The following is an 18,195-nucleotide window of genomic DNA, read 5'->3' as shown; positions in this document are numbered from 1 at the left end:
TATTCAACTGAAGTTGATGTTAATACCTACATAGGTTTAAGCTGGACTGAAAATATGGCCTGACAGGTTTAAACATGGGTCAGCAAAGGTACAGAATATCCGATCTTGTACTTTTTGTTTTGGACATGCTCTCTAGTGAATGGTGGAACAAAAGAAAAGATCTTTTTAGATCTCTCTTTTCCCTTCTAGAAAGAAAACAGGTGATCCTCTGAGCTCCAGTAGCAGGAAGGAATGAGAAACCATAAGAGGTAAAGCACAAGGCAAATGCTGCTCTTCGCATGAAAAAGATCTCCTTTCATGCTGCTAGCATCCAATCTAACTCTGACTCAGCATTGTACAAAAGCTGTTATCAGAGAAGCCCCTCCCCTCCTTTGTCCATATTCAGCTTCTGACAAAAAGTATGGAAGATGAGAATCACAGAATCATCAGGGTTGAAAGGGACCATTAAGATCATCAGGTCCAGCTGTCCACTCATCACTGTCACTGTAACCCCTAAAACCCTAAACCACATCACCCAGAGCAAGACCCAGACATCTCTTTAAAACCTCCAGGGACAGTGACTCCACCATCTCCCTGGGCAACCCATTCCAGTGCCTCAACACCCTAATGCCTAACAGTGAAAAATGTTTTTGTTAATATCTAATCTTAATCTGAATCTCCCGTGTCTCAGTTAAGGCCATTTTCTCTCACCCTCCCACTGCAGGCATGGCAGAAGTGGCTGAACTCCATCTACTACAGCCTCCTGTCAGGTACTTGCAGACAGTGATGAGATCCCCCAGGCTCGTCTTCTGAAGTTGTTTCAGCTGAATGTGATACAGATAAACATAAGGGAACCCTTACTTTGGGGAATATGAGAATCTAACAGTGTCACAAACACGTAGATAAGTCAGTAAGAGGTAACTATTGCATTTTTGGAAGGAGTAGTGCTATGCGTTCTTAAGCATACTCTAGTTATCCTAGGAGATGAAAATAGATAGATGCCCTCTTCTGTCTCTGATTACCAAAAATAATTAATGTATCCTTCATTTAGTCAAAAAGTCTACATAAATAAAATTCAATGAATTAAAATAATTTAAAAAAATTTAAAGGAATATGAGCTCCAGCAGAACAGAAGTACTGCCAGGGAAAGATAATGTCAGGCGCAGGGAGGGGGGTGGATCTGGTGCCAAGCAAAGCCGAGGGCTGTGCAATCACCTCTATCAGTGCTCTATCAGTGTCTACACTCCAGCCAAATCCAGAGAAAACAAGGAGTCAAAGATTCAGGTCAATAAGCTTATAGGCGATTTGCACAAACTGCTCCTGCAGCAAGGTAAAAAACAAAGTCATATTGGCTTTTCTTTTTTATTCTTTCTCTTTGAACTCCTTGGTCCAAACACACCCTCGAAATGTCAGTGTTATATGCAAGAATTTAAAGAGCTGAGCTTCTTAATCCTGTTAAGAAATAAGAACAAAGTTGCCTGTAAAGATCTCCTTATTGAGCTCAAAGTGATTATGGTATAGCTGCTTTCTGCTGATCCTACTTCACTTGCTATAGCAAGCGGTAGAAATTTGTCATGAAATCCATTACTGAAAAGGAAAAAAAATATTGATTAAAATGTTCCTGGCTAAAAAATGGGGAGAAAATAAAGAAAAGAAACCACAAATCTACTGTTTGATCCAGAAGCAGAAAATAGCAAGCACATTGTTAGTCACTACATGTGTAACATGAACGAAGCAAGGAATATTTAGACAGTTGCACACAGGCATTCACACAGACACAAAGTCATACTCCAGAGGAAAAAGGGACCCACAGAAATCATTTTCAGGGTGTTATTATAGATGGCAGCATGATAGCTTTGCACATGAAGTATGAAGGGTTAGATTAATAAACAGATGAACTTAGCTTTGTATATGCTTTCTTGTATGAGGACTCAAACTGCAGCTGTTTCTCTGAATCTCAAGCCTGGCTGCACAATCGGGTCACATGGTTTCATGTAAAAAATTCCAGTCCCAAGCTGGTCTGGCAGGCTAGTAACAGCATACATGATCATGATTATGTGTTCATGAACAGAAAACTTAGTTCACGTTTGGAACTCATCCCTTCCTGACCAAGAAGAACATGAGACTGTAGAACCAGGTATACACTCAGTATGCAGGCCATGTATTTCCCGTGTTTCCTCCTTGCTGACTTAGAACTGTATAGGAGTTTCAGACTGCACTGGATTCCCTCGTTTTCCTCTTCCCCCAAAAATGAAGATAACCAATGTATATCAGGAACCCAAACCACTCAACCAACTGCAAACACACATCACTGCAGATACACAATCTGCAAAAGCAGTGTGTGCTACAGATCATAAAATCATTGCCTCCTGAAACAATCACCCTCCATCCCACTTCATCTATCCTCCCTATCACCCTGCGTCACCAATGAAGCAGAGTTAACATTGAGCACCAGAAGCCATTTGCTCTCCCATCTGCCTCCAGGAGTTTTAAGGCCACTGAATCTTCCTCCACTGAGGGCTGTGCCAACATTGCACTGAAGTAACCATGGAAAACCTACAACACGAGGAACAACAGCAGTAGTCATACTACAAGCAACAAACACGAGAATTTGACACAACTGTCTGTGCAAGAAGCAAGAAATGAACCTGCCTTCTTTCACTAATTATCAGATACGGACATTCCTTCATTTGCCTCCTTCTTCTGGCAACAGTCCAACATTTGCTCTTTTGATTACAAACCTCCATTTTCTTCTCTTGCCTCTTTTCCTTCTGTGAACACAGCTACTTAACTATCTACTAATCTCAAATGATCTCTCTTATCGCTTAAGATAATTTTCCTTTGAAAGTTAAACCCTAATTGAACACTTCTGCTAGGAAGGTCACAAGGAACTGTAATTTGTTCAGCCAGTTACCACCACTACCAAGTCACCAAGGCTCCTATTCTCCTTTCTGTTTACAGAGATTAAATGATGTCCTCACATGAGCATAGCACACCTTCTAAGTAACAGACAAGAACTTTATTTTTATTTTTACTGAGAGTATCTAGGCAGAATGACAGCGGAGATTAGAAAATTAACTATAAACTACTTCACCTCACAAATAATCTTGATTTAGAACTTTGATTTTCACTCCATCCCCTTCAACTGGCCTCTGTATTGTTCTGTTGATTTTTTCCCCCTTCTATCTGCCCTTCTGCAATTACTAACCCCATCACACTTCTTTTAGCATCACCTAATTTTCTCATTCCAACCTACAGCAGACAAATTTAATCTTTATGTCCTATCCCCTAGCTTCCAAATCCAGACTACCCTTGTTCTGCATGGGAGACAGGCTACTTTCTCCTTACACAGACTGCTGAAATAGTGACATTTAAGTAATAAATTTTCTACATCTGAATTTAATCTGAATTAATCTTAATCTGATACAGACTCTGATTCCAGATGCCCACTGATCAAAAACATATTCAGCAGGGGATATTCCAGGCTAATAAAGTCTTTGTGTGGACAGCATCATCAGATACCCTCTTTATTGGCAGTACAGTAATTTGTGGTAGCTAAACATAAACAGCAATTTTCAAAGGCTGTTTTCAAAGTGACAGAATATAATGCACTATTATCAAGGCTACCTTCCACAAAGTTTTTCGTTTTTACCTCAAACATAGAGATCAGTGTAGATTTCTAGTAGAGCACCACTATCTTGTTTCCAAAATACTCCCTTTCTCCTAATCTCACTGTCGAAACTGTAAACAAATCAAACTTAACTGTCATCAATTATGAAGCTCTTCATCCAAAAGGTTAAAAAACTCAGAGCTGGAAGCTTAAAGCAATACCTGACAAATAGCAGGTTGGTAATTTCCATTTCAACTTTGGATATTTATATGCTTAAACCCTTGCTCACTTCCTCACACAGACCACAGAGGAATATTCACTGCAGCAGTTAATTTTGTGGTGCTGCAAAAGTGGGAGAGGAGGAATTTTCAGATTCCTTGTCGTAAAAGCCATCAGCAAGCAAAAGGAGAAGGGAAAAACAATAGCAGAGAGACCAAATTTTGAAAACAGAGAAGTTGTAAAATGACATGTAGCTCAATCAATGTGATTAATTTGCTCCACACTTTGCAGAGGCTTTCGCCTTCACCTTCTAATTCTGGAAACTATTCTGTTGAATCTATCTCACAAACCCAAATTAGTAAGATGGAAATGACAAGTATGGCTTTATAAAGGTTCCTGTTTGCAATTTAGATATTAAGGGACTGCTCTCTACTTGTAATACCATCAGGCACGGTTTGACAAGAAAATCTCTTCAAGAAGCCAAAGTTACCAAATTGTGAACCTGTAAGTCCTCTATTCCCATTCCTCAGAATGAATTGTGACTTCAGTAAACTTCTAGTTTGGATAGCAAAAAGCCCCTGGTTTTAGGTGGTACTTGAATTTACATAGCTGGGTAAGTATAAAAAACATACGATGGATGAAGCCTCACAAACAGCTCCCCAACAGCTATGTCACTTGTTCCCCATGCCTCTTGATTCTTGCAGGAAGCCCCGCTACTCATTTGTCCTCTTGTTCTGGGTCAGCTGGGAAGAAACCCCAGGGGAGGGAAATAGGGAGACAGGACAGATAAAATTTATATCCAAGAAAACACCTTTACTTTCTAAAACCATTAGTGGTCCATGCTAGCAAGGGCATAATTCAGAGCTAGCACAATGGATTCCCATGCCAGTTCTGACATGTTTCTGGGAAAAGGAAACCTGTTGCATGAAAAAACACAGATCTACACTTACTTTTCCCTTATTTGGAAATATTTTTCATTTACAGGCTTCCAATACTATCAGAGATTAGAAGAAAAATCAAAAGTCAGGCCCCAAAACCAGAAATTAAGGCTGCCTTTATTTGTTCTCTAACCTATATGGTACACATCTTATTTTCATGCTGTTTCATTTTCATAATGCCTTTTCATTCATGGTGTTAAAAAATATTTCTAGGAAAAAAAAAAGAGAAAAGCTTATTTCTCATACTATCTTTTCATTTCAATACTGAAACACTCCAAAGAAAAACAAATGGCTATGAATTCTTAACAGATTCATGAAAAAACCCAAGAATTAGTCTAATTTTTAATATTTACTACATAATAGAGTCATACACCCTTCCACTAAGGAAAAAAAAACACAAAAGAAATTTATTTACTCTCCATATTAGTTTTGTCTTCTTAGGGTTTATCTTCAGATAAACATAGGTGGCCCCATGCAAATGACACTTAAGATGTGACCCTGAAGAAATAGGACATTGAATAGAAGTTGAGACTTTAATAAAACCCCAGCACATTTCCAGTCTCACATTCCATTCTTTTCCCAATTGGAGATTCCCAATTTGCTTCGAAGTGGGACTTTTTTGTAACACTGCCTCAGCTGGAGGTAGATTAGAAATTGTATGTGTCCCTTGATCCTTAGAAATCTTCTTTTCACCTCTTCTTCTGCAGCAGTTGCACTGGAGAGACTTAAGATTCTTTTATAACTACAAAACACAAACTGCTGGGAAGAATCAGCCGATGCCCCTAATAAAACAGATAATCAAGATACTCAAGATTCAGATTTAAACGTATTCCCATTTGATGCCTTGACTTTTTTAATACAATGGCTTGGATTCAGTGATCTGTTATTTTTTGCACTGATTGCTATTTTTTTAAAAAAAGCTATTTCTTTTCTTGATTTCACATAAACCCATAGTATTTTCCACTGGTAGGCCTGGAAATGCAGTAGGAAGAGAGATAACTAAATCAAACCAATATATATGAACTAATAGTGGGACATAGTATTTCACTGCTGATAGGAGGAATTCAAGAGACACCAGTACAACAATTCTGCAAATAGTGGTTTAAATATTTATTTAGTACTGCCAATAACAGGAGGAATACTTTTTCCCAGCTAGGGAAAATGGTGTCTGAAATGCACGTGAACCAGTGAACACAAAGTAATTGTGGTATTTGTTCACATCACAATTGTAATAGTATTAAATTCTTCCTGTTTTTAAAGAATCTTCTGATAATCCGGTCTCTCCTCACAGTAAGATTTGTAGCAGTTGAACTCCAAACTATCATTAGACTGTTTGGATTTCTTAGGGTAACTTAGGAAGTATCAAGATCCTGTGGAAGCTACATAGAGAATATATAGAAATACACTGTCAAGCCTTTGCCACTGATGACTGAAGACTCTCTAGGAAGGACTAATATTCTGTAGTCAGAACATTTGACTCATCAAATGGATTTATTCAACTTTGTCCAAGACAGATGAAAATAATACAAAGCCAGAAGCATATCAAGTCATCATGAGAAAATGTATGTCAATATCTGGGAAAGAACAGAAAGACAGAGAAACCATCAACATCCAAATGCCCGAGGGATTTGTGGACTAACAGAAGAACACCACCACAACAACTTCAGCTATATGATCGGCATCCTTACCTGCAGAAGACGAACAATAAAGAAATCGAGTGGATATCTGGCAGGAAGAAGGTTAATTCAATGCTCTGAATAACAACAGTGTGCTTTTCTGACAGCAGACTGAGGAGCAGCACAACTTTGCAGACTGCACTGGTAAGAATGAATTGTGTGTCTTATGCTAAAATACCTCAGTCTTCAATAATTCGCAAGTAACAAGTGCACCAAGAAAGTATTCACAACTTTAAAATCTATCCTTTCACAAAACACTAGTTTTTTACTGTGCATAATAAATTCTATAATAAGCTCTATTTTAATCCTAGAATCTACAGACACAATCTGTTTTCCTAACAATGTTTCCTAGGCAGAAAAGCAATGAACAGACATGCTGCATTGCTAGCTTCAGAACTGATAATAAATGACTTCTGAGGCCTGTTCTCTACAGTTAAATAAGTAGAAAATAAAACATGGAGGAAAACATTAAGGCAAGATGACTCGTGTCCTTCAACATACTTAAATGTTTATCCCTTATGGCATATTTAACCCCTTATATTTATCCCAGATCTAGTATCACAAGTGACTCTTTTTGCTGTTTTTAAGGTAGCATTAATAGGGCTTTTTGTACATTTTAAAAGAAAAAAATTCTTTGATAAGCTGGACAATGTTTGGCCAGTATTGTCTCAAGACGTTGGCTACAATGATTACCTTTGTTACAAAAGTATTCCACTTCTTCACAGCTCAGATTTTCAGGCTCAAACTCTGCAGAAAAGCTTTCCTCCAATGGAAAATCTTCTTTTGAGATAGTATCATTTTCCTCAGACAGGCACTCTTCTTCTTCATCCTCAGTAGCATCTTCAAGGGGCCCTTAAAAAAGAATCAGGGACACTGTGGCAAAACATCTAACAGGATAATGTGAAATAAGACCTTAATGAACTTCTAACTGGCATTCCTTAACTAGTTTTTCCTTTCACAGCTGTGTTCGGCATTTATTAGAATTGGACAAATAACATTTTATGGAAATTGAAATTGAAAGTGACTTTTCCTGATGACTTCAAATCAGAATATGCAAAGTGTCATTAATAATATGTACTAATAATACTCGCATATGGGGTTTTTTCATTATTCATTGGGCTCTACTATTAAACACAGACAGTTTTAACAGCTGAAATCAAAGCTGTATTTATAAAACAACATAAACAGTGAAGAGCTTTCTCTTGTTTGTGATTGTTTTTGATGCTGAATTACAGTACTTAAAATGTTCCTTTACAAGCTTTGTTAATCAAATTAAAAGTACTGACAACAGTGAAATACTACAAAGGTTTTGACAGCACAAACTTCAGCTTATTCTGCTATTTTGCTTCAACCAGCCCCTGATGGTATCCATGATCATTCATGCCAGACTCTAACAGAATCCCAGTCAATTGACAGGACTCAAGAGACTATTTATTCATTCCACAGAGGCCAAACAAATGTCCTGGTAAACTGCCAGTCCAGGGCTACAAAAATATAAACTAGTTACAGAAACAGGTCATGAGTTTGAATTTAAAATGGTAGTCTGAGGTCTTTGACTTTTCTTCCAGTTACCTAGAGATACTACTGCTACAGATCCGCTCAAAGAGACAGCACCAGACAGATTATAACACATAACACCAAGGTTACCAATTAGAATACACTCAAAATTTAAAATCTTTCTTATACACACACACTTCAAAATCACTGGTTAATAGTAACTATTTGCTAAAGACATCTCTTCTGCAATATGTAGAATTTCACCCCAGATTTAAGCAGAGATTTGAAATAACTCAACATATTTTAATTTAACAAATATTCTACTAAATGTCAGTATGTTTCAAAATCCATCTCAAGACTGGATTTCAAAAGAGAGATTTCATTATACATGGTTGAGGCTTCAAAAAAATTACGTATTTCACTTTCCAATGAAAGCACAGCCTCATTTATAATTGATTATTTCTTCTTCAAAATGAAAGCGAGCTAGCTAATGAAAAAAAATGTGATTTGTATTTATATGATAGTTTTACGGTATTAAATACACTATTCCTATATAATCTATCATGCTGAGATACAATACATAAATGATTCTGTTGTGTTCAATGAAAAGGAAGGAATAAATTTTTAAAGAAATCAAATATTGACTACACTCTAATTTTATGTAATTTATTGCGAACCAGTGACTACCTACATTTATTAAAACAGCAAAATTCACTTTAGGCGAGGTTGTGTAATTCTTGCTTCAGAGGAACATGATGGTTACTTTTTATTGAAATTGATTGAGATTCCCAGCTGGGATTCCATAAATTAATATAGCTTACTATCTTTCATGGAAATATGACTCTCTGTGCCAGCTGAGAATCTGACCAAATGAGCCCACTTTTGTAGACACATACCCACCAACAGTAGCTGTCATTCAACAATATAGCTCCTAAAATAAGGGGCTATTATTATGGCTGAAGAAATAAAGATTCCCACTATCAAAGTATCCATTACTGTTAATTGCACCTTCCAGCCATGCTGGGAAAAAATCCAGCGACTGCATATGCACAGGGAATGAAGAGTGGCTATGGCACTGCACAGAAGAGAGAACAAAGCACGAGCACACACTGGAGCAGTGCGCTGCAGCCGAACATGGGCACTCCAGGCACCCTACGTGTGTCCAGGATCATGAACTGAAAGCACAAGAGGTTCTGCAAAAATTATCAGAAATACTTCTCAAATTTTATTTTATTAGTAATATGTGACATTGTCACATTTATTGGTGCGTGCTCCTAGATAAATGTGTACTCCTCAATAAATAAACCAGGAAAAATATGCTCTTTTAGGGAAATGTAAATTTTTGCCACATAAAAATGTATTAATACTATATTTTGCATCATTTCAAGTGCAGCTATAAGCCTAATAAATTTTCAAAGTATTTTATATCTGAGAAAAAAATTTAAACTTCAGTCAACATTTTCAGTGCAAGTCAATTTCCTGCTGAATGACTAGCTCTTTGTTATTGACTTTTAGAACGTGTCTTACAAAACACAGCAAAAGGAATTTACCTGAAAGTAATCCAACTGGCATGTATACATGACATTTAGGTCTGTTTCTAGATGTTAAACCAGTTTGTTTGATCAGGTCACCAATACATAATCAGCAAGCTAATCATCACTGTATGTTAATTAGGAAGAGAACAGAAATGCAGTTGCCATGCTTTCATTTGCAGCAGTCATGGAAACACACCTTATAATTTCCATTGACATTCTTTCCAAGAAAGGAGAAGAAATAAAATGTACACACCAGCTCCACAGTGCTGGTGCAAACCCCTGTCACTTTGCGGCCAGGACTTTATTTTTTACATCAAACTTAGACTAAAAAAATACTGACTTAATGCTACTATAGCTATATCCTATGTATGAATGTAGATATGTAACATTTCCTGAAGTTACATGTCCAAGCATTTGCAAACATAAATGTGAATGCTGTCACATTCCAAGGAGATCTGAGGTGTGCATGCATCTACACCAGGTCTGCCCTGCGCGTGCAGCCCAGGCACAAAACCCAGCAAAGTTTATCCCGGCGCATACAGGCACACATTCAGAGCTTTACCTAACGGGGGCTGGCATCAGAGCCTGTGCCCCAAACACCAGCAGTGACAACTGCTGAAGTTGGAGGATCCATGCATAAATATTTTTATACGTTTCAGGCAGCTGCTGCCTTGTTTAAGTCACCCATCTACAACATGATCTTTGGGACAAATTCTGTCTCACACACATCGAGTTGTCTTTCATTTTTTAAATGTCAAAATACATTCAGCTCATGGCCAGACCTGGTATATTGTAACCGATAACTAAAGAGTAAGGCATTGCACAAAATGAATTAGACCAACTCCCAAGAATAAGATCAAAATTAAGTATTTCTCAGTTGCTAGTTTCATGGGAACTCAGAAGTGATGATTTCTGTGCCCATTTTTAATTATCACTCAAACATACAGTGAGTTAAAGAAAACACTAAAATTCAAAGCCATTACAAGGAAATATAAATAAATTCTCTACTCCTGACCATTTTATCTAATTACTTACACATATGCAGACAATAAATAAAAATACATTTTCAGAATCTCACAATGAAGAGTATATGGAACTAAATATTCTTGACAAACGCAAAAACATTAACTATATAGGCTTATGTTTGCCCGATTTGAACATGTGCCAGCAAAAACCTCTATCTGGTACCAATAAATTATGCCAGCTAGAGAACTAAAAATTTATCTAGTTCAAAGACTTAAAGGTAGGTTATCAACACTAACTAGCTCCTCCACCTATGGAACAACCTTTGCAAAAGCTACTGCAACTTCTTAACTGATTTAAAATACTTAAAACTACTGGGTCATGTAGACAAAAATAGATGTGTTTTAAAACAATAGTTTCTTTCAGCTGTTCTCTGTGATAGTGCTTTTTCCCCCCAGTTGTTATTATGTTGATATATTCCTTCCACAGTCCAAACATATGTTAATCAGTTACTTTAGTACCATGCTTTTTGCACTTCTTTTAAATTGTTGATTTAATGTAATAGTCTTACTCCCATTACTTAAACTAATCATGTTATTAAGTACTTGTGGCACAACATGTGTTATGTCTCCTTTTATTTCAACTGGACCAAGGTTAAGGTCCAAACCTGTTCTGCTAAAAAATGCTTTTCAACAACTGCTGATTAAGTATGACTTTAAAGTCAGCAGCCATAATGACAGAGCAATAAAAATCCAAAAATTGCTACTACTGAAATTCATCGGAGTGTCATAGCGATCTGACAACAAGCAGCTCTGAGATATGACTAGCCTCTTTAATAATTAAAGAAGTAAAATTTCAAACTTAAGCAGTTTAAGAATTTAGATGAATAGTTAATTCCAGAGATAGCCTAGATGTTTGTCTTCTCATTTCAGCAATTCTTTTCCTATTAGCAGTTTGTAAAAGAACGTGATGCAATATAAGGAGGTGATTCTGAAATGCTTCAGATTAGCTAGATAATGATGAATAGTTAAGAATTCCCAATCGCACTAGTTAAAACCTGGATTTCTAATCTTAAATAGGGGTACTTTGATTTGAGGCAAATTAAGTCTCTATTAACTCATTCTGTATTTTGCATGAAGTCCTAAAAAAAACCTTTTTCCTTTATAAAATAATCATGTTGTACACAATAAAGGAATTAGATGCGTTGAGTAGTTTACTTACTCACTTGGTACTTACTCCAATTCATGAATATTTATTGATATGAACACAAATCTCAATTCTTTTTGCAAATAGCAGAGATAAACAAGACACAGTAAAAAACAGTACAACTAGTGACAGCAACGAAATAGTCAATGTGGTAGAAATCTGTATGGCTTAGTGGACACAGTAGTCCACTTTGAGAAACCACGGCATATAATTTGATACAAATAACAGTATCCACTGAGGAGAGGCTGAGGAGTGAGCTGCATGTGCCTTCATGGAGAAAATTACTTCTGATTGAGGCCACTTGCCAGCACAGTGTGGGGAAATCTGAGCTGCGCTCCCTAATTTGTACCAGATTTACAGGCACTCAAGGACATATTTTTTGGCACTATTATTAAATGCTAAATAAAAAAGTATTCCTAAAATATCATGCACTGTAACATAAATGCAAACATATAGATGCAAGAACACAAATATAGCTAACTAAGTGGTAATCCCAACACAGTGAGTAACACATGCTACTTTAGCACTTAAAAGGATAGGCCACATTTAACAAAACAAAACCGGCACTGCAGTAATTTTAATAACATATAAGAGTGTGAGGATGAACCATCAGAAAAGGATTTACACTCACTTAACAAAAGACACTTTTGCTATAATAAACACTCCTCTTAACACAAATTTGAGCATCGAACCTTTTGAGCACATTAGTCCTGATACATCAGTGCTTGACTCCAGTTTTATGGTACTATAACTGTAATGAAATAATTGAAATTCAATAACATTAAACTGAGTAAGTTCTGCAATAATTTCTCATAGTCAAATTCATCAGACTTTGCCCTAATGAAACCACTTAAATGCACGTTCAAATTAAGCACGTGCTTAATATGCTTTCCTGTCCAGTGTTTTGCACTTAAAATGCATGTATTCTATAGCAGAAAAGTATCATTGAAATAATTATCTCATGAAAATGTGAAGTGCTTAGCTTCCTTCTCACCTACCAATATTCTCCTACATTCCCACAGCAGCAACATAAATCAGTGCTCTTAACAAATTAAGAATGCCTAATACTTGACAGTGAGTGGCTGGGGAGAGGTTAATGAGTATAATTAGTAGTAGCAGCATTAAACAGTAACAACTTCAATAAATCAGAAGCCGGAAATTCACTGGATGAACATCAGACATTTCGCATGTTCTGTGGGATCCATTCAGTATTTTCTAGGAAAACATGCTGCCACATACAGATTATCCTGAGCTTATGGTAAGACCTAGGTATGTGATGCTCTCTGATTACAGAGGGAAAAGCTTCAGAAAAATCAATCCATTTATCTCCTGTTTCAACATGAACATTTCCCTCTAAGTAGAGACGATTACATGAGACAAGCAGCAGGCAAACACTTCCTATTAATTCACACTGTAGGGAATTTTTTTCTAAAAATTGTCAGGAATACCAAAAACACAAGAAAGGGTTTAATTTATTTCATTTTAAATATGGTAATGGGAGTGAAGACACCATACGATAATTCAGAGTTCTCTTCCTCTTGGGAAGTCTTCCATACAGGACTCCCTTAGAGACTTCTCCATCCTCTTCGGTCCATTGCGTTTATTGGTTATTTATCTTAACTGAATTATTTCTGTCATTCCTATTACATTTTGAGCTATACTTAAGAGAGTCAGTGCTGCCTGTGCACACTGAACTTCTTCAGTCTGTTTGGAAATTGGCTGAACTTCAGAACTTTTGACCAGATTGGAAGATTGCTCCAATTTGCGAGTGATTCCTTACATCTTCATTGGGGCATCCAGGCAGAATGAACCACTTCTCAGTTTCAAACTGGGAGAAACTGTATGACCATGATTCAGTGAGGAACTTAATAGAAAGGAAAAGAAATGCTTTCTGGACACTATAAATCTATACCAACCTGATGTAATTGAGCTTAACAGCAAGAAAAAGGTACAAAAGTATATTTCTGTATGAAAAGAAAAAAGTTATTTTTAAACACGTAAGTTCTTCCTGCAGCCACTCACTTTTAACTTAAGTTGCATCAGGGGATCTGGTAGGAAGGAAACACTTTTATTAATTTTCCCCTTATCTGTAAGAAGAATGCTGATTTTTTTTTTTTTTTTCATTTATGTTCCTTGCCTGCAGGTAGCAGACCAAGAAAATCATATAGCAGAATTTTTTCCTTTTGATTAATTTCTTTCCATGTGTTATGTTATTTCTTATATATAATTGATTTCAGGTTTTGCTTGTAGCTGTACATCTTTTTATATCTGTACCTACTGCCTTCCTTCAATCAAGAAAGTTGAAGGAAATTACCTGAATTTTGTTAAGTTTATTAAAAAAGGAGCTCTGTGAATATTTAAATTGAGTTTTGAAATGGTAATACATGAAAGATATTAGAGAATTTTAATAGTAGGTTCAATTTGACCCACAGACTATTGTAGAAAGGGTCAAATTTTATTCAAATTATTTCTTTACAAAAAAAAAATGAACCCTTTGATTTTATTAAAGTAGATTAATATTCTTCACTGCTAGGTCTTTTGGCACTTCAGTGCATGACAGCATTAACTGTGCTTGTATATGAACTTTTCAAGACCTTTAAATGTTCCAGTAATTTGGAACTTCACTTTCATTTCTCCTCTTGTCTTCTTTTCTCTTACCATTATCCAAGAGGCCACAACAAAATTGACAGTGCCCATGGTTAGTTTGCTCTTAGAGCCAAGGCCAAAATATTTCCAATCAATAAAAGTGAAATGATGAAAAAGGAACCATTGAAAATATGGTTAGGGAGACATTAATTTCAAAAAATAGTGTGCAAGTGCACACAGAACATGAACTGCAAGACCTTTGCAGTTAAATATCAGACCTCAGTTTTCAAGCAGGGGCTCATGCCAAAATATATGTCTTAATTCTACCTACACTTGTAACAGCTGCACAGCAGATGCTTCACAGCAGATGCTGTTCTGTGTATTTCTGGTGATACAAGAGGAGAAAGAGAAGAACAAAGGGGACAAAACAAGTATTGTGCCTCAGCACCCTACAAAAATCACAGCAGCAACACAGAACTACCACAGTACCAGAGCACACCAATTTCCAATTTTCCTGAAGGGAATTTTCAACTAAAGGCTACAAAGCATAGAGCAATCTGGACATAAAGCTCTCAGAGATGCATTTCTGATCCTTTTAGATAAGTTTACATGTTAAGAATAATTTTAAAATGGTAGTTTATCAGTGATTTTCTTAAATTTATCAGAGTGAACAAGGAAGATTGCTTGCTTCCTTACACAGAAATACTATCCCTGAAGTATTTTCCCCTGAATTATGATATATTTTGTCATTTTTAAACCCATCATTTATTTTTGTTTGATTCCTATCTGCTAAATTTTACAAAACAAATTTTGAAATGACTGGTAATCTGATTCAAAATATTGGCAATATAATTTTTCCCATGATACACAGATCCTTTTGATGAAAATACTATCCAATTCTAGTGTATTATTTTAGCCAGATAAGTGCGATGATAATGCTTAAATTTACAGGCTTAGGAAAAAAAACAGAAAAAAATAGAAAAAGAAAGCACCACTTGTATAAGAAGATGGCTTGTTAATTGTGTCCTTCCCTAAAATTAAATGTAGAAAGAAAAAAGAGTGTAAGTTGTAACTTTTTTTCTTAACATCTTCATATTCATATTCTACAGGTAAAGTATTTTAAGATTTGATATTCACCTTTGTAACAAAGAAAAATCCCTCATCTTGCATCTTAAAACAAAGTACATAAAAATTAAAGGTGCAATTTTAGAACAATACCCAGACTTCCTTTTCAGTTTGTTGCACTACTGTATGTTGTGTTTTTTTTAACTCAGCCTAAGAGAACAGGGAATAGACACATCTACACCAACCAATCTACGCCAACACCTGTCATACAGTATCTATGGCATGCTGCTCTAAATAGTCCAGGGAAATCCTCTGAGGCTTCAGGATCCAGTGATTTTCAGTGGATCTTTTCCTCCAGTCATAGCAAACTGTGATACTGGTAATTAAGAGGACTTTCTTTCCATGTCCTAATGTCACCGTGCAGAATTTCAGCCATGTAGGTAACACAGTACCTTTTACTCAAGACACCCTTTTCTACAGCCCATCTCCTTCACCACATACTGCTGCAGTAAAACAGCTTCCAACATCATACCCCAAATATCATGAATTTTATCTAACACACAGCCAAGTGATATTTGGAGCTGAAAGCTGTTCAGAGCCATGAAGACAGCAAAAGTTCATTCTGCTTCCAACTCCAGTGCTGCCCTTACCCCAAACACAGGACTTCACTGGCAATCACATGTGTAGTGAGTGACACATACTGGTATTTGCTAATCTCTGTTCTCACTCACCTGCTGGAGGGAAAAATGCGATGCAAGTAGGAGCACTTTGAAGCCACTAATGATGCTGCTGCAGTGTATTTAATGGCCAGCATGTTAGCTACGATGAAAGAGGAACCTCACATCAAGTACATTAAGGGATCAGAGGAATACATACTCATTACTGGCTGTAATTTTACATCCCCAGTTTCAAGACAAAACACATTTTTCTCATCCAGCAAAGACACACTATACTGCTGTAGAAAATAAAGGGGTCTTTTTTCTTCTGTTTACTTAATATTTTCTAAGTTTGTATATAGCTGCAGATTATTCTTGTTCATCTTTTGTTTCTAGCTGCATTTCCTCAGATGGAAAGTGGTCTCTCATCTCTGTACATCATCATGCAATTAAATCAAAAAAGCAGAAAAAAATAATCTGGACTTTTTAGGTCCAGAAATCAGTAGTGAACGCAAGACTTTTCTCTCTGGTTACCATTTCTCTTCAAATTATTTTTGCTTTTTTTCCCACATGTCTTTCGCTTATATTAGTAAAACAGAATACTGCAGAAAAGGAAGCCCCTGAATACAGCCCAAATTCAACACAACCAAAGTTGCAAAGACGGTATGTAGAATTCACTGCCAATTTGTGTTGGACCTCAATAAGAAGGCAGCACACCTAAACTTCATTCATAACACAACAACCGAGTTGAAGGAAAAACTGTAAAACACAACAGGTGATGTAACAGACATACATGGAAAAGACCACCATGCTTAATGTGACCGCCAGTTCTAAAGTACCAGGAAATAGAAGCTGAGAAGTTAGGAATTAATCACAAACTTCATGATCTTTGTCTCACAGACATGTACTAGAATGCGTGGTAATTTAGCTTTTAGAGGTTCTTTTATTTCACAGTAATATGACCTGTTTAAAGCAGGTTCACCTGCTCAGGGTTGTGTCCAGGTGGGTTTTGCGTATCTGCAGAGAAAGGGACTCCACAACCTCTCTGGCAGCCTGCTTCAGTCCTCAGTAATCCACGAAGTAAAGCTGTTTTTCTTCACATTTAGATGAAATTTTCTGCGTTTCAGTTTGTACCTTTTGCTCTTTATCCTGTCACTGGGGACCACTGAAAAGTAAGGCCCTATCCTCTAGACAACCGCCCTTAAGATATTTGTATGCATTGAAAGGATTCCCTCCTCCAGAGTAACAGGCCCAGCTCACTCAGCCTTTCCCCCTAAATGAGGTGTTCCAGTCCCCTCACCATTTCCATAGCCTTCCTAAGGGACCCTCTCCACTTGTTCTTTGTCTTTCCTGAACGGTGAGCCCAGGACTGGACACAGCACTCCAGATGTGCCTCACCAGGGCTGGGCAGAGCAGCAGGATCATCTCCCTCACCCTGCTGGCAATGCTCCTCCTAAAGCAGCCCAGGGCACCACTGTCCTGCTCGGTCACAAGAGCACTGCTGGCTCAGGGACACCTTGTTCTTCCCTGGGACTCCCGGCTCCTTTTCCCACAGAGCTGCCTTCCAGCAGGTCAGCCCCAGCCTGTCCTGGGGCAGGGGTTATTCCTCCTCAGCTGCAGGACCTGGACCTGTCTTTGTTCAACTTCATCAGGGGTCTGCCTATCCACCCAACTCCAGCCTGCCCAAGCCTCACTGAATGACTTCAGATCTATCGGCCACTCCTCCCAGCTTTGTATTGTCAGCAAACTTGCTGAGGGTACACTTAGGTTCTTAGAGCCTTGAAATTTAAATACCTACAGAGGATTTGCGATTTTTAATTCCCTCATGGGAATTTATTGCTATGCAGAACAAAACTGAAGGGTCTCAAATTACAAGTAAATCCTTAGATCATATTGTAAGATAAATCAGATTGTAAGTTAAACTAATAGAGCATATTTTAAAAAAGGCAAATAATCTGAAAAAAAGTCAGGTAGAATAAAATTATTCCATTTGTATTTATTTATTCTATGCTGTATCTAGCCATAACAAGCCAAAAATTGGGCACTACCAGAGTCCCTCCCACGTACAACAATCCCAACCTGAGGACCCACAGCAAAGAAATATTAATGCATTTTTTTTCTGTGGATATTCAGATCTCATTTTTTGCACTAAACAGTCATTTACGATTAGTTACATTAACAGTTGGTGTAATTTACTATAATGTCCCATAAGGTAGAAATTTTAAGGGTGTATTTTGTGTGTGTTTTTTTTTTAAGATTCTTCAA

The 18,195-nt window shown here is 37.1% G+C and overlaps 1 protein-coding gene across 1 annotated transcript in view; it reads right to left on the bottom strand.

Annotated features, from left to right (window-relative positions):
* The window catches only part of ZFPM2 (zinc finger protein, FOG family member 2), a 306,980-nt gene that overhangs the window by 242,217 nt on the left and 46,568 nt on the right, over window positions 1–18,195 (bottom strand). The window contains exon 2 of the mRNA XM_066334744.1: window positions 7,116–7,274. Within this exon, the coding sequence (XP_066190841.1) occupies window positions 7,116–7,274 (159 nt within the window). The remainder of the gene's footprint in view (window positions 1–7,115; window positions 7,275–18,195) is intronic.

The sequence above is a fragment of the Sylvia atricapilla genome, chromosome 1, assembly GCF_009819655.1.
Source record: "Sylvia atricapilla isolate bSylAtr1 chromosome 1, bSylAtr1.pri, whole genome shotgun sequence".
NCBI lineage: Eukaryota > Metazoa > Chordata > Aves > Passeriformes > Sylviidae > Sylvia > Sylvia atricapilla.
This window is presented reverse-complemented; position numbering and strand designations above follow the sequence as displayed.